The 21,701-nt window shown below is 39.6% G+C and overlaps 1 protein-coding gene across 4 annotated transcripts in view; it reads right to left on the bottom strand.

The window, feature by feature from the left end:
- Nucleotides 1–17,546, bottom strand: part of NCAM2 (neural cell adhesion molecule 2) — a 291,019-nt gene extending 273,473 nt beyond the window's left edge. The window contains exon 1 of one of the 4 annotated variants that reach the window (XM_027449269.3): nt 17,348–17,546. In XM_027449269.3, the coding sequence (XP_027305070.1) occupies nt 17,348–17,399 (52 nt within the window). In that variant the 5' untranslated portion in view covers nt 17,400–17,546. The remainder of the gene's footprint in view (nt 1–17,347) is intronic. The other 3 variants (XM_027449268.2, XM_027449270.3, XM_021270555.4) reach the window with 3 other exon arrangements.
- Nucleotides 17,547–21,701: the final 4,155 nt, after the last annotated feature.

Here is a 21,701-nt window from a genome sequence, read left to right as displayed (position 1 = left end):
CTTCGCTATGCCTAATAGCACATTCAAACCTTTCACTTACTGTAACTTCAAAATGACAGGGGTCAAATCAGCCAGTTAACAAAAATAATTCTGCATCTCTGCAGAGCTCTAGCATCTGTCATCACTGAGATAAAACAGCAGAATATGCTTTCTTATGAAAAAGATCAGTGACATCTGTTAGCCTTTTTTTTTTTTTATTTTAGCTTACTACCAATATTTTCACATTAAGTTGTGAGACAATATAGAAAAATACAAATTTTGAGATCAGATGATGGAAAAAGAAGTTTTACATACACTAAAATTCCAGTATGCATTGCAAGACTTACAATTTCTGTTGGAATAGTTGATACAAAATTTAGGAAAAAAGGTCTACATGAAGCTTAAAGAGCTAATTAAGCACATACTTTTAATATTTAAAATATTTACAGCAAACTGTTCATTTTCCACTTGCAGAGTAATATTTACCAAAAATAATACAGCCAAAGCGTGAACATGAAATTGTTGTGACTTGGTGCGCAGATATCTGCAAGCAAAACCAGACGTTAATAATTAGAAAATGTCTGTTGAGGAAAAGCATCTTTAACTCCCCCCTCTAAATGGTGATTCTGCACTCTATTCTACATGGATAACTTTCATATTCTTTGCTTCCCTGATTAAGATAAGGCATTTCCTTTTTTGTGATGGTCTTTTTCTAACCAATATTATTCTAACTGTTCCAGACAATTGTGCTGTTTTGCTTTTCACTTGAACATTAAGTTTAAATATTACTCAATATTTAAAACTTTATTGAAGGTGACCTGTAACTAGGCATAATTTTGTAACTTCATCATCCAGTGATTTATCATGTTTTGATTTGAACAATCATTTAAGTATTTTTATCTACCTAAAAATCCCTCCTAGAACTGATTTTTTTCCCCCCCTCTCTTTGGTAGTCTTAGTACCCTGAGTATTTTAGATACAAAATGTACAGTACTTCTCTTTCATTTGAGCTGTTCCTGCCTTTTTAACTAGCTGCTAACTAGCCAAGAAACAATGAACTGTATTTGTTATAGCTGACACATTCAGAAGTTAATCGCTGACATAGGTTTGGCAGCTATCCCAGTACAGGAAAAAAGAATGTATGGATTAAAACTACTTTGCATTCTGGTCAGAAACACACACTAGCAACATGACAACGAACTTTGCACTCAAAAAGATCCCTCTTTTAGAAGGCTGCATAAAAGGCTACAGATTAAATAAAAGATCTAGTTTACCAAAATGACAGATTTTAGTGTGCAAAATCAACAGCAAAGATTAGAAAAAACAACATACATACTACATGTGACAAATTACAACTTCTAATAAAACGATAGCTGTTCTTGTCAAGCAGCTTAAACATGAAAAAAGACATTTTCATCTAAGTAACAAGAAGGACACTTTTTACTAAGATACCCACATCGTTTGTGAAAAGCGTTTAAAAGATGCACAGGCTTACAGGCACTCAGTTTGTCTCCCAAAAATACCACACACCTCCCTCACTGGAGAAGACGCTAATTAGGGATCAGAGAATTTTTTTTTTTTAAAGTACTAAAGATCCAATTGAATAGAGAATTTAAAAATATTCTCAAAAAATATTCAAGAAAGCATGCTCAGGATTCAAAATGATATTTTATTTGCAAGATGAACCCAATGTAAGTGTTACTCGTGGTTCTGTCAGCCAACTTCCTTGCAACTCTGACCAAGTTGCATTACCTTTCAGTGCTGAGTTACTCTACTGGCATATGCTATCAGTATTAATCCTAACTTAACATGTTTGTGTTAGCGTAGGCTACACTTTTATTTATATGAGTAGTCCCTGTGGGAAGAAAGAAACACATTCTTCTTTTCAGCATGTGGGACCCATGAGAAGCATAACCCATCTTCGACCTCTAATGGACCTCTGCAGGGCCACGTGTCCATGTCTTTCACACCGTCATCACTGCTGCTGCAGGTAGGGAAGCTTCCCAAAATGTTCCTTTCAGTATTTAAGCAAGCATACACTGAAGAAAACCCAAGCACAGGGAAAGTTAAATAGAAGTTGTTACTGACTTCAGAGAGTGAACTATATAAATCCATTTGGAAGGCACATCATGATTTCTGCAAGTCATCTGGGGAAGAAGTATGAATATTCATGTGCACTCAGCAGGAGGTGGTGATTGATTTTATGAATTTATGAAATATGATTGGTTTTAAATATGTCATTTCAACAGCCCTTGGATGTAGGTTTAAAGCTGCTGCTGAAATTTTCAATCTCAACCTCTCCACATTGTCAGTGGTTAAAACAAAGGAATTCTGCTATATCTAAATAAATTCAGTTAAACACAATTTACATGAGCTACCTGTTGAAGTTAACAAGTACCACAAGCACAGCTGCACACTCTGTACCTCTGTTCTTTTTGCAATCCCCTTCTTGTTCCCCCATTATTCTTTTCCAGGTCTCTGAGACTTTTTGCAATCCCCTTCTTGTTCCCCCATTATTCTTTTCCAGGTCTCTGAGACTTGACTAAATAAATTAGGCTGCTGTTTATATAGCTAACCCAATTTGCAGCAATTGATGACTTCTTACTTGTGCAAACAATACAGGGAACACACAAGTTCTGGCCCTGTAATTACTCTGTTCACTCTTTTGTGCTAGGAGATCAGGGAGTGTGTGTTCCAAACAGCATTTCAGAGCCCTCCCAATTTCTACTGTGTGGATTAAAGCATTTAGACTGTAACAGCACTCGGTGCCCTGTAAAACACTCATTCAAAATGCCTGCATAAATAACATTATTGCCTGTTTTTATGTCAACAGATGATCAAATTGATTTAGTACTATATGACCCTCAAACATATTGCAAAGACAGCTATGCAAACACTATCCCACTTTTAAATATAAGAGGAAAAAGACTCCAGAGGACAAATGTAGGCCCATCTTGATTCCCAAAACAGATACAGAACTCAGGACTAAAGATATCTAGCCTGCCAATTTTAGTAAATGGAGTTTGTAAGAAAGAGGGGTGGGGTGGGGGAGCTTGGTCAGGGTCTCAGCCTATCAATCCTGGCAGCATCTTTCTTGCCCAATTTCAAACACTTGCAGTGTTAGCAGTCCAACAGTCACAGCCAGCCATGAAAGCCAAAACAGACGGTTTGGCCAAGGAAAGACGACAACTTGGTTGCTCGTTTTCATTCGTCAAAGAGAGAAATCATTAGTGCTATTATTTCAAAACCGCCAAAAATAGGTACTTTCTTATGCAGAGTCAGAATAGAGACTAGAGAACATAGAAAAACATTTCAATACAGATCTTACATAATCTTTAGATTTTTATTTTTTTTTAATGTAGTTTCCCACTATTATCCTTTAAAAACAAGCATTGTTGCTATCTGCAGATTTCAATAAGGATTTCTAGGGATACTCCTTAGGATCCTCAAGGAATGTCAAATCATCACACACACCAAATACACTGGCCTCAGATAAAACTTATTTAAGACAGAGCTGCTGGAATCAGTGTGCACACCCCTAAAGAGCAACCCTGAAGTCAATTTACAGTCACTGCAGATTTCTGTGCCACTGTTGGCTCTATATCTTAACATTAAAGAAAAGCAGGATGATTGGTAAAGCACTGGACTGAAATCAGGACAGCTGGTTCAATTCTGGATTTACAATGGACTTGGTCTGACCTTGATCATGTTTCTTTTAGTTCCTGTCAATAAAACAGGGAACCTCAACACAATTAAGGGGAAAAAAAGTATCCACAAGAGTTTTACTTTCCTTATTTTGTAAAGACATATTCACATTTCTGAGACACAAATGAAGTAATTAATATTAAGCCACAAAGCTTCACAATAGAAGAACCCAGGTTTCCTGCCTGGTAGTAGTATTCTAACAAGAATACTCTCAGATTTCATTAAATAATTATTCTCAATTTAAATGGATAACTATTCTATTGACTAAAAATTGGTATTCAATGTATCAAATTTGATATGACTTTATTTGAACAAAAAGTAGTTTGAAGATAAAAAAATAATTAAAATAATGACTTTTAAACTTAACATACCTTTCAAAAGTTACTAATGTAATAAAGCTGGGTTTTCCTTTCTCACTAGTAGTTCAGCTCCTCTCAGTTATACCCGTTTCAGTGTAGTACTGGACTTTTACTTCACGAATATAACCTGCATGGGTACTCTTACAACAATGTGCCACAATAAGTGCCCCTAATAAGAATCAGTAGAATAAAGTTTATTTGGTTTCCTAGAATTTATGGAGTAACACCACATACATTAGAAAACATTTTCCAGTTTTTACAGCCCCACCCTAAAGCCTGAAGAGACCTGAATCGAGTTTATTGCCTCTACTTATGTCATGCGCGCATTGCTGTGGCCCAAGCTAGTTGTGCCCATAACACTGTTAGCAGAATAAGTGTGATGCAGAGGGGCCTTAACTCAAGCATGGAATCAATAGTTTCATTTGTTGTAAGCATGTCATCTATTTACTTGAGTCACACATTTTCCTCCAGTGCTCCTGAGGTACGTGTGCAATGTGTGCCATGAGGACTATGCTACACCATTTAGATTTACTGGTTTAGGACTTCCTTAGCTTGAGCTTCAGCCTTAATCTTGCTGTGGGCACACTGACACAAACTTTGGCAGGCAGACACAAGCCCTGAGCTGGCCAGATGCAACCTAATGGTGATTTGTGCATCTGTAATTACCACAACACTGTGCTAATGTTAATCAGCCTTGACGACAATTTGTTCAAGCCATGTCACAAGAACAGCAGTTTTAGTTTATTTGGAGCTAGTTTGTGCTCAGTTGACTGGGAGAATGAGCAGGGTGAGTTTGCATCTGCCTAGGAAAGGCCACGGAAAGATGCCTGATAATTCCCTACTGTTTCCAGCAGGAGGACTTAAGGGGTCTGTCATGAGGCTTTGCACATTTCATGCTGAGGTTTCCTCAGTGTTATTGATACCTGATGGCATACATGTTCCAAAGCAAGTGTACCAGAAGCAATTTTAGCATTCACGAATAATACTGAATATACAATTATACAAAACACATTATTGTGTAGAAAACCCTATAAAGACAAAAAAAATAAAAGAAAATGGTTCGAGTTCTCTGATCTGCAGAAACTATTCAGAATTAAAAACCAGAAAGTTTCCATTCTTATTTAGCCTTTAGCTACTCTCTCCAGAGAAGCAAAGATGCTATTTGTGTCAGTTTCAATAACAGACTTCATTGTGTGGAAGTCTATGCATATGACATTGAACGGACAGACCACATACTTTTAGAAAGACAGATACTTTGAAATCTATACTCTTATAACAAAAAACGTGTTTTACTTGTTGTCTGTGATTACCAGCAGGTCACATACTTCATTTTTCAGTTGAACCAGTACCTTCCCCCTATTTTATTTTCTGCCACATTGTTCCATAGACCACATGCCTTAACAAATGCAAAAAAGGCTGGAACCAGAAGTTTTACCACAAAAATATTTATCTCCGTTACATCATATCTCAAAAACGCAGCTTATATTATGCAGTTACACCACACAATGCAACTGAAAGGAAGCGCTGCTCGAAGAGAGAAATCCTGCCAAATGTAAGTAGGGCAGAGCTGACTGAACTCAATGAATCTTTGAGAAAGTTAACTGTTTCCATGCCCCTTTTTACTTCTTGTAGCACAACAGGACTCCAAAGATACTTTTATAATAGAACAAATAAAAATTTAAAATATTCTTTATGTAGCCATGAATTAAGCCTTATATAAGAATACTACACAATTAAAACTTAGACTAATAAGAATGTTTGGTTTGTACAAAATGTTTATCATGAAAAATAGCTTTTACTTCACTATGCATTCTTCCTAAAAAATGCTTAGAAAGGCTACTACTCTCATTTTTGCTGCTGTAGTAATTCTTTGTCACAGATCTGCAGCTATTTTTAGAACCGAATTTTAGAAAAAAAAAGATATCTGAATTTTAACATACTGCTTTTTAAAATTGTGATAATTCAAGCAAAAAACACTCAGAACATTCATGTCTATTTGCATATGTGGCCACAGTTCAAATGAAAATATAACATAGCTATTCTACATTTTTATGAATCTAATGAACAGTTGTGAAAATGCCTGCATTGCCTCTAAGATTGTCTTCCAGTCTTAAGAATAAAATATTTCACAGCCATTACGTAAAACTTGGTAAGATACATTAAAATACACCTACACTATGAAAACAGAACTTTTTTATTAATATTTTTGGACACCAACACCCCTCCTGCCTCAGGGGAAAACAAAACAATTTAAAAAAAAATAGAACATCTTTGAGAAAACATGAACCTTCAATAAATATTACGTATTTGGTGATACCTCCTTCCTGCTACCAGAGTTTCCTTCTTTTTCCCTGATTAGAGGATTGGCGTTTTAATAAATGTCCACAAACTTATTCACAAGATTCATTACACCGTTTTCCTAAGTAAAAATAGAACATCACCACACAAATGGATTGCTTTATAGGTTCACAAATACTGATGTTACTACTTTAATACCTGCAGTTCACATGTAATAGATTTAGTGTGGTAATGAACAGCACAAAAGGTTTTCTGCAGGGCTAATATTCATTGACATGGTTATAAATGAAGAGTACCTAGAAACCTTTCAGGACTGAATTTGGTCATCTCAGTAGTCTAGAAAACAATCATAAACACATTTAAGGTGCATTAAAGCAATATTAATATTTACTAACCACAAGTATACAAAGATTTCCTTAGAATAGCTCTTACAATAATATTTATATGAAAATGTATTATACTTTTATATTCTCTGTTTATTCAATGCCTACAGGTGTTTTTTTCTAGTTTAAAACAGTCACAGAAAAACTGTTATCAGAACTCACCTATCCAAGAGCACAAGGACTTTTCTCTTGTAAAACAGTATTACTTGGTTTTATTTATCTAAAAATTTGTTCAGAGTAGATAAAAATAAAAGGTTTACTACTTACAGGAAAGTATTTCTTTTCATCAACATTTTTATAGGAAGCAGTATCTTCCCCAGACAGATCTGCTCTTCCATACATAAAATCAAGTGTTTGATCATGGATCTAGGGAGTTGTTTTTTGTTGTTGTTGTTTGCTGTTTTTTTTAAAAAGCATACATATTATATGTGTATGTGTGTGTGTGTGTGTATATATATATAGAGAGAATATATATATATATATATTCTATCAGAACACAACACCTAAAAGGCTACATGCACAAAATGAAACTGGTGATTCCCAAGGTCCCAGAACGCACACAGGAATCTTTTGACTTATGTTTGCATGTGACAGAAATAGTTAATATAATGTTAGAAATGAATTTTGATGCTATCAGTAAGCAAGCAAATCGCAATTTAATGTTCTTTCAGCACTATCATGGACTCAGAAATAAAGCCTACCACAACCATCACATTACATGAGTATCTGTAATTTTAATTCTAAGAATGTTAAAACTTAGAGTAAGTCTACAATGGCTTTAGGAGAACTGTAGAGCAAAACATCATCTATGATTGTTCTCAAAATCAGCAACATCAATTCCATTTATGCAGGCCTTATAATCCACAGCCATTCACAGCAATGTAACACGAAGGTACTGGGGAGGATTATTTCGACTAAATGCTAAAAGCTGTTGAACCCAATGTCTCTAACTGCCATAAACTGGCACAAATCCATTTAACATCAGATCATTCAGACAGAATGCTTACAGACTTCCAGCCATGATCTGAATACTGAACATCCAGGGAGCAGGTCTGACTGGTGTCACAAGGCCACAGACCAAAACAAACAAGTAAATCAAACATCTCAGAAACAAACAAAAACAAATGAGAAATATCTCTCTATATATATATCTATATCTATCTATCTATCTATATATGTATATATTGAATGGTAAACTCCCCAACACAGCTATAACCGGGGCAGCAAGAACCTCATGACACACAATGATTAACTGTACAAAGCTCAACATTCTCATACACTCCCAGAGGGAAAACACGAAATCAGCAGCTTACGGTAAGTCTTTGGATTTATTATTAAGAAAACACAGCGCACGAGACAAAAAATGATATTTTTATCTATCTTAAATGGAACCTGTCACGTCAGAACATCACCTGGGTTCTGATTTCTGTGTTGCTGGATTACTGCTATGCTTTGTCAGTGCTACTTTATAAACATGCCCACTACATAGACATACATAAAGTTAGAGCTTGATTTTCTATTCTTCACTAAATCAGAAATCCCACATACTCACATGGGAGTTATACAACTCCTGAAAGCTCCAATCAGGCCCTGAAAGCTGCAATCAGTACAAGCCCCGTAACAGCACTCTAGGTGCACAAGTCTCCCATTGACTCCAGTGGGAGTTTCATGACTGCAGGGGTTGCATAGTTCTGTCAGCAGAACTTACCTCACATAACAGAATTTTCTTAAAATAAGCTGTAAAGGCTAAAGATAAATGTAGCATTTGTGTTACACTACAGACACTGTTTATTGGAAGAAGTCTGCATTTAGTTCTCAAATATCTAAAGTTAGAATATTATTCTACAAACACAGAAAGCACTGGAGCACATGTATTATCGCATTATTTATAAAATTCACAAATTATTACTGATGGCAATGCCCAGTTAGGTATAATTCATCCTGAATTTCAGATTAAATTTACAGAATTAGAATTCAGGAGCAAAAAGCAAAACACAAACTAATAAAAGCAAACCTATTGTGAAATATGGATGTCTGACAAAATCATTTAGGCGATTAGCATAAACCACGAGGTTCCAGTGTTTCACATTTTCATCTCTGTGGTTCTCTATTTTTCTCATATACACAAATAACTAATTTAAGGCTGCATTTTTAAAGAACAATTTTATTTCGCTTTCAAAGAGATGTAGTTGATGAAAACACAGAAAATGTTTTTGACAACCAAGCATCTGAATTTCTGAAGCTTTACCAGGCACAGCTTATTTATTATTATTTATTTACTTTTAAAACGTACAGACATCTGTTGACACCAGCAGAATATGCAAGAGGTACCAAGGACAAAACTCTGGTAATTCTTACTGCATTCAGAAACAATATCTGCTACGAACACCTACTAACAGATGAGGAATGCTGGAATAATATTTTCCAGAAAGTACCATTCAGCAATTGCAGAATTATTTTCCCCTACATCTTAAGAACATTTACATGAAGAATGCCTTTGAAGCAAATCATTTGAAGGGATCTCCTGGGACGTTTTGGAGACCCACTGAATGTGATACTTTCATAAATAAATAAAGAACCATCTAAAGAATAATCACGCTTCTTCCTTCTCACTCTTGGAATGCTCCAGAGTCACTGTTTGTTTTTTTTTTTTCTGACCAGAAATTTTATTTTGTAGTGAAGATTTTTGTAACCTATTTATGTCCATTTACTCACATATCATGATTGCCTTTAAACTACCTCAGCACTGTGTACTCATCCCTGAAGCCACCTTCTTAGTAATCAAATCTCTCTCAGCATTCATTTTACTATGCTAACTACACAAAAGCTTCAGACCCCACCCCATGTGTGAGGCACATCTTGCAACATTGATTACGGGAAAGAAATCAGAAACAAAAAAATAAATACAAAATACCAAAAGTACAAACAGTATAAAAAGTATACTATAAACAAAGAGGTTGCATTCCATCAGCCTGATGTAGATCGGCTTAAAATTCAAGTACCGATTTAATAGACATTAACATCAAGTAAGATAACCATTACCTAAAGGCTAGGAAAATACATAAAATACTGGCAAAAGGTACAAAAAAAAAAAAAAACAGCAAACAAAACAACATGTATTTAAATCTTTGGGAAGTCCGTGAATATAACACATAGCTCTGATTCCCTAACAGAAGAGATGCATGGCTTTTCTGTGGTTCACATGAGATCACAGAAAAGATAGGTAAGGAATTATTTGCAATCCTTACATTACCATATTCCTTACATTACTTGAAACACTGCAACTAAGGATCTGAACATGACTTTTCAGGCTGCTTTCTGTATTTTCCTCAGTCATTGACATAGTGCACCAAATAGAACAAAGTATTACCTGGTTTAAGAACAAACTCATGTAGCAGAGATCTGTTAAGATTATTAAGAAGTTCACATAGATGTTACCTGACATACCCCTGAATGCTGTAGGGTGCGCTGATGGAAGTACCACACTGTTCTTGTTTTGCATTTACCCTGCACTTACTGCTTCTTCATGCATTGTCTTACTGTCTTTAGTCCCTGTCAGACCAGGAGGTCACTGGAGTACATGAACCTTCATTCTGACCCAGCAGGCACCCAGCAGCAATTTATGAGTCATTTAATAACTTTAAAAAAAAATGCTGTATTGCATTACTCCTGTTAACTGGTCTTCACTGTTTAACACACACACCTTATTTTCTACCCTCTCCCCCAGTCCCTGAGTATTTAGCTTATTTTGCTTTGACCAATTAACATAATTACACGGTATTGACATAATAACATTGCAGTTCTGATTACATCTTTCCTGTTAGAATAAAGAAGAAAATTCATTGTACATGATCAGTAGAGAAAGGTGTTCATAGTAAGATGCAGAATTACCTCTCCCTACCTGTTCACGTCCACCTGCAACACATACTACAAGGATCTCCATACACTGCATTAAGCCTCTTTTTAAATGTCTATTATTTTAATTATAGACCTGGCTTTGAACAAGCCAAGTTCAGCTGTGGTACAATGGTCTGTGAAGTTAATGGGTTTGCAATTGCTTGCAGCTCTACTGGATATTGTGCACCACATGGTAGTAGCAAGAAAATTGATGGCAATGGTTTTGTTTTCAAACTGAATTGAGATTATGTTCCAAATGGCACTGCTTGGGCAAAGTGATGAGGACAGCAACTCCTTGTATGAGTTATATACACAAATTCCAGGTATGAATTTCAGCTTATAGCCAGTCAAACAACTTGCATTGTTACTTAAGCTACAATTGCAACATAAATACTCAACTTAATATTAGCTAACTGGAGAAGTCATTTTGAGAAGAGAAATTTCCTTCATGACCTTAATATATATTATTCATAAGCTACAGGGACATTACATTTTACTTTGAATATTTCTGATATGCAAAGTTACTCAACCACCTTTGTCTGCTGTGTAGCAATTCTACTCAAATAATTTGAACACTAAATAAAAACAGCGTACCCTTCAAAAGGCACAAAACAGATTTATGTAAGAAGAAAAATATAGACTGAGCAAATAGAAGAGCTGTTTCTCCCCTCTCCCCCACTTTCGTTCTGGAAAAGTCACTACATCTTAAGTGAAAGTGTTGATGTTTTATGCTTTTTATGGAAAGCTTGTTCTTGAAGGAACACATGCAGGACTTGGATGAGAGGAAATTTATTACAGTCATGATAGGGAGGAACAAAGAAGCTGACTGAATCCCCGTAATATTTAATGGAGCTTTGCAAGTTTATCTGGACATTTTCCATCCATGAATTGGCCATTTCAGATCACATCATACTTATATCGTGGTAAACAGCCGTGGTTAACAGCTGTCCTGGCTTACTGAAATTATTTGTTCAAACATGCTTTTAAAAGACTCAATCATCCTGCTTGCAATGCTACTACATTAAAAAAACAGGTGAAATCAAACACCTGCTTATTTATCTTTCAAAAAGAATGTAGAACATGTAAAATATTGTACAAGTTTGTGTTAAATGATAAAAGAGCTATTAAATAGGTAGATACCACATAATGATTTTTTAGTTGATACACTTAATTGTCTAACTCCTTCTCCAAGCAACTTTCATGAGACAGTAAAATAATTGCTTTTAAAGAACTGGCCCAGTTTGGTTCTCATGCAAACAAAAACTTCAGGCAGTGAGAATTATCCTCTAACTAGGATCAGTAGATTTTGGCCACAATGTCCATAGTCATCCTCATATTTAATAACTGCCTTATAAATGTATCATTCCATGGTAGATCTTACTTGTTGAATGATCTGAGTTGTAGCCTCTACTACTGTGGCATGTCATTAATGATCCACGTTTTGATGCATAGAGATGAATTCTGTTACGAAGCTTCCATTTTCCTAAATAATAACAGCACCATAAATAGAAAGTATCATCCCATATCATGCTTCTTCATAAGTGAAAGCTGATCACCTCCTGCCACTTCAAGAGATGCTTTCACACACTGCACAGCCTAATCAAAAACCCACTGCAGCCAACTGACTCCTGCTCAGCACAGCAGCCTCTGCATTAGTGCAACCAGCAGTGCTTCCATGAAGTTACTCAAGTGCAGGTTATTTAAACCAGACATGGGGTTCTTGTTAGACAAGGTTTTCTAAAAAGTAAGAATGCATGTATGCATACACAAGCCTTGTTGTTTCCTTTCTAGATCATCTTTAAGTAGGTTTTAAAACATGTTCCTCTGTCAGTACAAGAAGATTTTAGTATCATAAGCTGTCACCACAAATAGATGAAGTCAGGAAAGTGACTCTGTTCATGTTTTTTTTTTTTTCTTCCATTCCTCTAACTTTATCATTCAAGGAATTAAAAGTTTGATTCTGATCTCAGCTGCACTACAGCAAATGCCTTCTCCGATTAATGAAGCCAGTCAAATGATACCAAATAACAGAAAATCTAACCCTGTAACAAATAAAAGAAGCTTTGCACCTTTGTTTTTGAAGACCTCATTCAAAATGTTATAGCATGACATCAGAAGCCTGAAGAATACCTTGCCAACCTAACTCTTCATCGTATTGACATCCTCTAAAAACATCTATATACATGCAACTACAGTATTAAGTGAAACTGAGATAAAAACACAGTAAAAAGATTTTGTGGAAGACTGCAGAATTATGTTGCTGAAGCTGGACTTCCTCAGATTGAGGTAACAGCAAGAAGTACTTCGAATGCTCTACTTATCAATGAAAATTATTCTGAGCTTTAAAAGAGATACCAAAAACTGAGTGATTTCAGTCAATTATCTACCCTAGAAAGCACTAAATATACTAAGGAGGGGAAAAAAAGACATGGAACAGGACATAATTAATTAGGTCAGAATAAGGTCACAATTAATTGATTGTATTAAAACAAAGTGATAATACAACGTGCTACATACCAATATGCCTAGATCTAGCATATTGCACCTAAATGGGCCTTCAAATTTGAAGCTATCAGGTAGGTTATCCATAAGGTCTCCCAATTCTCTTCTATTTTCAAATTCCAAGAGCCATCAAAAATCAATTTCAAATGGTCTGTGACATGTAAAACCTTGTGATATGCTTCAAGCATACTGCCCTTACTTTATGAAACTAAGGTGTGCTATTAAAGGGAGAAAGAGCAAAACATCTGGCATGTTACTTCATATAAACTATTTAAAATATAAATAGAAGTATAAATCCATATTGTATATCTAGATAAGTCAGTCCTAGTCTTTCACTAATGGATTTTCAACTCAGACACAAATGACTACATAGTTAGAACATGTGTTTCCCAAAACATCATGTTAACTTGATTATGCTGGAATCAGATGGCACATACTGAATGTAACTGGGGGATTACTGGAATAAATTGGAAGAAAATCAGTAGGCAAACATGAATCATCTGGGAGAAGTGCCTCAAATAAAAAGGTCAATGAAAGGGCAAATAAATACAGCATTTTCTCTCAAATTTATTTTATTTTTAAAAGGCTGTGAAAGGCAAATAATACACAAGTTGGTCATAACACCACAGTAATATTCCCACAGATGATAATAATTAGCTAAATAAATACGTGAACCACTTGGCAGGAGAAAGACAGTCAAAATGATACTGTTCAACCTCTTATAAAAAACTTCAAAGCTTTAGCTCTATAGCTTTATTTTCATACATTTCATGATTTAAAGCCACTGCAAACAATAAAAATCTCTACATAAATCATTTTGTATAGAATTACATGGAACAAAACACCACATATTTCTTAACAATACATTCTTGAGACAATCTGCTGAACATCCCAGTTTATTTTCAGGCAGATATTTTGACTTTTGTCTTCACTTGAAAAGTAGTTACATAGGCTAGCTACATAGGAGTTACATCAAACCAAGCATTCCTTTAACACCTTTTTTTGTTTGTTTTAAGAGTGAAAAAGGAGTGAAGGCAGACTGATTTGTTTTCATCTTATTGCAGTTGTATAAATCAACTGGTAGCAGAAAATAGATAGATATTGAAGTTATAAACATTTCAGATTTCAGTTTACAATTAGAGTATAATATAAATTGTACTTAATCCATTGGACAAACTGTGATTGACTTAAAAAAATCCAAATTTCATGTATTCTCTACACAAAAAGCAGAAAGAAGCAAGACTTGAGGAAATAACTACACTGCGGCAAATAAGATGCACCTGCTAGCAACTGTTTTAGAGAACATTCTTTATTAGCAAACAGTCCCTTATAAACAATTGTACACAGAAACTCTGCATCAAAACCAAAAATGAACTTGCTATCAAATCAGCAAAGAGAAGAAACTTTAAGCTCAATGACTGAATAAGTACTCACTCATACAAATCTTCTGGATGAATACAAAATGGATTAAATCCTGCAAGCGAAACGCTTTCTATTGCAGCTTAACAGAAATTTGCTAACCCAAAGAACTGTATATTATGCAGAGTGATAGAAGAAATAGGATTTAGCGATCTGGGAAGGTGTCCATTTCACTCACTCTAAGTCAGTGTCCCCAGACACTGTTAAAAACCAATGAAGTCTGAGTGTTGTATCACTATACATGCTAAAAGGCAGAGTTACAGAGAGGAGCTTTTTCTTTATCGCTTATTTATTTGTTAAACCAAACCTAATTAATTTGGGGTCTTTCAGTTTGGGTAGGTTTTAAATGTTAAGGAAACATACTTCTGTTTTAGCACAACAACATGGCCAGTTAAATCCCTCCCTTGTGATGAAACAAGGAGAGAAAATATTTGGCCTTGGTAGATAATTATGACACTTGTAAGCTCTGAAGTGAGCTGGGTGGGGGGGAGGGGGCTGTCAGCTACTTGCTTTCAAACTGCTCTGATTTTCTGAAATGGCACAAAGTATCATGGCTTCCTTGCCCCAGTCTTAGACCTAACAGCATTTTGTAATGAAAAAGCTTCAGTTATTCTTCATGAAATCTGCTGCAGCTATATGCTCAGAAATGCAAGTCTTCATTCTAAGACTTTCAGTATTTCTGAAGCAAATGATCCAAATCCCGTTACTGGGTTTTTCTTAACTGTCTACACTACCTCTATTTTAACATTAAATAAAATCATAATTATCACATATCAACAGGGTAAGACTCCAGAGTTTCTGGAATACCCTCCCAGATTACTTGCATCATTGCAAGAGATCTCAAGATTACTAAGAGGAGGTGTCAAAAAAAAATGCAAAATAAGCCCTCACCAAGTCAATACTTATTTTCAAATTAAAAAACCTGTAGAATCTTCCTCTCCCCTAGCAACCTAAATGGCAATATTTTCCATATGCAGATGTTTCTCCCACTCTCATTTGCTATCCCCTATTGTGGGTTGAGGCTATTTTCCACAACCTGTGGTCCTGCAATTTCCACAACCACTCAAATCTCACACTTCCCACCTTACAGCTATTTACTTTTATAAAAATACTTTTCTCCATTGAGTTAACACTAATAACTTACTGTCAATATTAGATTTATAGAGCTCTCATCCTCCTCTTTCCATCCCCCTTCCCTATCTATCCAGCTATCGTTTTTAAAACTCAGCCTAATGGCACATCGGATTTCATTCCATTATTCACCCCCTGACGTTTGCGATGGTACGATACCGAAACTATGTAATCTGTCTACACTGCAGTAACCACACTCCACAAAGTAGCTTTCTGCCGCTCCTCCTGAGGGGAACGGCGGACCACGTCTCCACAACCATTACACCCAGGTGGATCAATGGCAAGACCGAAGGATGCTTTTCCCTTCTCCTCCTCCTCCGCCACCCCGGCGATGCTGGAAAGCCTCCGCACCGCTTCTGAATCGCTAATCGGGAGACCTCCTCCAGAGCTCGTCCCGAGGTGGCGAAAGCAGAGAAGTCTCTCGCTGCGAATTGCGAGCATCTGGTGGTTGCTCGCTCGCTACTTCTCGCCCAGACAAAATGTCTGCGCGGCAGGAGGTTTGGAGACGAGCTCCTGGAAGGCGGGGGCGCCGGGAGCCGCAGTCCCCACACCTTACTGCTGGGCGCCCCCCGCCCCTCACCCGGCGCGGCGGAGCCCGCAGCCGCCCCCCGCAAGGCGCCGGCAGGTACCGGGGCGGGACTCCGGCCCCCGCCCCGCACCCCCCGCCCAGCCCGGCTCGGTCCAGCCCGGCCCGGCACCCCCGGCCCGCCGCGGGGCGAGGCCCCGTCCCCAGCGCGGGGCAGCGGCCGGCGCGGCCGTGGAGCTCTGCCGCCCCCTGCTGCAAGGCCGGCCCGAGGGAGGGATGCTCCCCGCTCGCGCGGGGCGCGTTTTCCATCGCTAGCACCGCTATTTCCCCTGAAACCTCCCCAAAAACAGCGGGTGAGCGAGGCGGTGCCCTCGGGCGGCGGGCACGGCCCCCGCGGCCGAAGCTCGCCGCGGCCGCCCCCCCTCCCGATCCCCATCCCCACCAAGCCCCGCTGCCAGACGCCCCCGCCCCGCGCACCTGCCCCCCGCGGGGCCCAAGCCGCTGCCTGCGTGAGCGCCCCCCGTAAGCGGCCGCAGCCGCACCCGCAGCGCCTCGCCGCCACCCCCGGGGCGAGCCCAGCCCAGCCCAGCCGGCGCGGTGCGGTCGGGGTCCGCCTGGCCGCAGCCGTCAGGGGAAGCCCTGACGGGGACAGCCCCCGGCAGGTGCCTCGCGGGCTCCGCGGCGACACTTCTCGGCGGTGCCCACGCTGCCTTCCCCTCCGACAGACAGCGCGATCCCCGACAGCGCCTTTCTTATTTTTGTTTTTTCTTTGATGCCTTCCCACATTTATCGCCAAAAAAAAAAAAAAAAAAAAAAGCAAGACCCCAAGACCCCGTACGAAGCAGCTAAGTGCACCGAGCAGCTCCCAGCTTTTTTTTTTTTTTCTCCCTTTCCTCACGAAGGGCTCCTCTCCCCGAGGGCTGTTATAAAACGGGAAGGGGACGAATGAGGCAAGTTTGAGGTCCCTTCCAATCCGATTCCAGCGGGACGCGACGCTTCGATTTTTTTCTCCGTTTCTTTCTCAGTGACACGCTAACCTGAGCGATGGAGCGAGCCCACGGCATAGGTACGAATTATTCAAAAAGGAAAATAAAAATAAAAAAAATAAAAAAAAAAATAAGAAGCAGCAGCAGCAGCCCCGCTCCTACCTTGCCCGCTACTGAGGAGCAATCCGAGCAGGTAGAGAGGCAGGAGGCTCATGTTCAGGAGCTCACGCCGGCGGACAGTTCCAAGTTAGAGGTGCTCAGCCCAGGCCAGCCCCGCCGCCAGCCGCCGCCGCTGCTCCCTCCCGCCCGCCCAGCCCTCCCGGCCGGCCGTGCAGCCCCGCTCCGCTCCTCTCCGCACCGCTCCGCTCCGCACCGCGCCGCTCGCCAAGTGGCTGGGGGCGCCGCGCCGCGCCGCACTATATCGGGGAGCCGGCGGCCGCCGCGCAGGGGGCGGGCACACGGCGGCCCGCGCGGATCCCTCCGCCGAACACGCACGGGTGAAACGCCGCCGGCCTCAGCGCGATTCCTCCGCCGCGGGCTCGGAGCCTCCCTCTCTCCCCTTCTTCCCTCCCGCCCCGGGGGACGAGGCGAGCCTCGTGCAGCATCCCCGCGGAGGCTGCTCCCGCGCCCGAGGGGAGGCAGCCTGAAGGGAGAGGCGGCGGCTCGGCTGCGGAGCCCGGCGGGAAGCCCCAAGTCCCCCGGGAAGGGAGAGCCGAGTGCGAGTGTGGCGCACCGAGGGGCTGGCGCGGCTCCGGTACCCCCCGCCGCGTCCCTGCAGCGTCCCCCCAGCGGCTGCCCCCCACCTGCCGTTAGGGGACGGCGGGCGCGAGGCGGCCGTGTGAGGGAGCGGCGGGGCGGGGGACGCGACATGGCCGCGGCTCCTGCCCTGCCCCTGCCCCTGCCCCTGCCCCTGCCCCTGCCCCTGCCCCTGCCCCTGCCCCTGCCCCTGCGGCGGGTGCCTCTGGCGGTTCGCGGCCTCGCACCTCTGAGATTAGCTGTCCGGGAATTCACCTGCGTTGACTTCTGTTAGTAGCACGGAGGGGAGAAAATACCTCTGCTATTTACGACTGTGTGCGGAATAAAACCAATAAAAAATGAATTGCGTGCCTTCTCGGTGCTTCAGTGCTCTCTCACCTACAGTCTTACTTTGTAAAAACAAAAAGAAAACCCTGCTCATAAGTAAAGAGGCGAATTGTCATCCAGCTTGACTTTGATGAGGTAATTTTTTTTTCTTGCATTAATTAAGTTATGGTCTCTAGAGCAGCTTCTACAAATTTGCCACCTTACCACCTGTATGATACATGCAGGGAGATAGAAGTGGATTTATATTAATGTGGAACAGTGGAAGTAGTTAATAAAATATTAATCCACATTAACACACCCCTAATAAATCTTATTTTTTTCCCTCCCTCTTTTCAGCAGGATTTCAGTTTTAGGGAGGGGGAGGGAGACAAGAAATCCCGCTGCATAAAACTTTTACAAATACCATCATTGGTATCTTCAGGTTGACCCGTGCTGCACAGTACTCTTACAAAATTATGAAATATGGGAGGAAGAAATTGTATAGTTAGCAGATCTTGCTGGGATCAACACGATACATAATTAAAACCCAAAGTCGTTCGTCAGGAGAGGTTATTTCAGTATACTTAAGGACAAGAACAGCAAGTGCTGGTTGAGGGGACAGTGAGAGTTTTGTACAATTTCTTGGTGAACCTACACCACGTAAATCAGAATGTTATTGCTCAATGATGTACGAAGTGACTCCACTTTTGAAAGTGAAGATTTTTTTAAGGTATCAAAAAACAAATAGATTTGTTTTCATGTATCCTTAAGTGTGTATGGAACTATAATTCTCCATATCATTCTGGAAATCCAAACTATGGCAGCTTCAGCAAACACTTTTATGTGACAAAAGAATATATATTTAGGAGGAATTCTGTTGAATGTCAGGAGAGATACCTACTTGCAGAAACTTCTGGCTAAGGGCTTTATTTTGGTCCAGAAAAGCACAGCAAAAGAAGGCTTTTTGGTGAAAGAATTTTCCCTTCAGGTAAGAAGGTTCTGTCAGTCACAGCATCCAACTACAGAAATAAACATCGTTAGTGAAGTAATACAGAAGGGTTAAAATAAATATTAGGTAAAACCCCTGAAAGAAATATAAATGAGCAGAAAGCAATAAACGCTCCCTAAGAAGTGAATAAGAAGCCATGATCAAATTTATCCTTGGTTTTAATGTGTTTGGAGCACTACCATCCGGGCCGAAGTGCAAGAAATACAGTATTAATAAATAAAACCAAGTAACTGGTACTCATATTTTATCAGCTAGTATACTCTGCTTTATTAAGGGCCAGAGGCGATGCAGAAGCACCTTGATCTCCACACATACACAGATGTGAAGACTGAAATCAATGTACAATAGACACTTCACAGACAGTACAGAAGGAAGCAGGAAGTCCATTGCCCCATGAAAACTACACATAATAGAAGGAATAGTATTATACCAAGTTTGCTTACTTTAAATCATAAATCTTCATCAGATTCTCATCAAATTTCACCAATGTCCTATGTTAGTGGCCAGTTCTTGCTGCTTTGGTATGGGATGAGAATACTTGCTTCTAAACAAGATTCCTTGTTCTGAGGAGTCTGCTTAACTGTTCGTCCACAGCAGTGAGCAAAGCCCTCCATGTGGACTGTCCAGGCAATATTACTACAGCATTCAGATAAATCTGACATTAGCACAGTTTCTTGAGGAAGTGGGGAACATCCTCTCTGTCCCTCTGAAGCACCTGGGTTAACCACAACAGAACGTGAACAATGGATATAAATCTCAATGATGGTCACATTCCTCTAGTACAACTGCAAGAGAGGAGACCGCACTGAAGGAAGAGGCAGCAGTTGGTTTGTCCATGGGTAGACACATAGCTCCAAGTGCTCTCACACATACAAACTTTTACATGGTGGATACATTGCAGGGGTCCCGAGACAGACTAGGGAGTGGAGGGAAGGAAAGGAGATTAGGCGACACTGAAGTATGCAGTGCTTCATTGTTTCTGCTGTTTATGGAACAACTCCTTTGTTCCAGAAGAAAGGTCTGAAAAAAAGTGTATCTTGCTGAACCAGAGCAGCATATCACACTGAGGTCACACAAAAGGAGATTAGAAAGATCCAGAAGTTCTCAGCTTTTCTGCCACCGATATCTATATGGCTCTATAATGCATTTGTGACAATGCATTAAATTAACCAGAAGATGAGCATTTCAAAGTGCTGTAAAACACTAATCTATGCCAATGACGATATGCCTGCAATGCCTGCCATTCTTTGACTAATGGCATTTGTGTTTAAAAAGAATGCTATTTACTGGGGAGACAGGGAGTTTCATGGATGTGCTTAGACAAGGGAATTTCTGGATAAAATCACATGCATAATGAACACTGAATCATAGAATCATTTAGGATGGAAAAGACCCTGATGATCAAACACAATGGCAGAAAACAAGCACACTTTCGTGCTATGTAAGTTAAAGAAACAAGACCAGAAATGAGCATCAGTTAGCAATATCCCATATGAACTGCCAAGAGATGCAAAATCAAGGGGTACAGTAACCATTCTACCCAGGTAGTTATTTCAAATGTGGGGAAAATAAATTTGATAGGTTCTCAAAGGAATCCAGGTCCAGTGACTGAAAAAACTTGCCAGAAAAATCTCAGGGGAAAGGAAGGCACAATATTACATAATATTACACACGTGCTTGATTAATACCTCAGATCTGTGGGGATACCATACTCAGAATTGAAGGAATATCTGTAAATTCCATGTCTTTTATCTGACACACAACAGCCTCAAACTTTCGCATCAACAGAGCTTTTCTACTAAAAAGTTTTACTACTTGTGAAGTTAGCAAAAAGACCAGAAGATACAAATAACATATTTTTCCCCCATGTTAGTTATTTGTTTAGCTCAGTGGGATTGCCTATGACAGTAGCCTGGTATGAATAAAGTGGCAGAATTAGGCTCTGGCAACAGAACCATATTAAGTATCATTGCCGCACTTAAGTCAGTTTACAAGAGCTGGGGATCTGTAAACTTGCTGCGACTGAGCTTGTTTATAAAGAACCATCCTCACGGTGCTTTGCAGTCTAAACAGGAATAGCAAGGATTGCTTTATTTTTAAATTGATTGATGATTGCATGTTCAATGCAAATGTAATTAAATAGAGAAACTTAAATCTTAGTGATGATTTCATAATGGATATTTATACTGAAATACATGTTTCCCAGTGGACACCCAAGTTGCCAAGAGATCCAGCTGGATTTGCTTACTTGTCTTACATAAACTGAAATGTTAAGGAAGTGCCTTAAAGTTAGTTGAGCATTTTAGGGATCTTAGGTAAATCATAGAATCATAGAATTATTAAAGTTGGAAAAGACTTTCAAGATATTCTGGTCCAACCATCACCCTACTACCAATGTCACCACAGGTACAAAGAAAACAGAAGAGATCATATGTCTATAAATAA

Source organism: Anas platyrhynchos, chromosome 1 (genome assembly GCF_047663525.1).
Source record: "Anas platyrhynchos isolate ZD024472 breed Pekin duck chromosome 1, IASCAAS_PekinDuck_T2T, whole genome shotgun sequence".
In the NCBI taxonomy this organism is placed as follows: domain Eukaryota; kingdom Metazoa; phylum Chordata; class Aves; order Anseriformes; family Anatidae; genus Anas; species Anas platyrhynchos.
The sequence above is the reverse complement of the archived record's forward strand: the minus strand, read 5'-3'. Positions and strand labels throughout refer to the sequence as shown.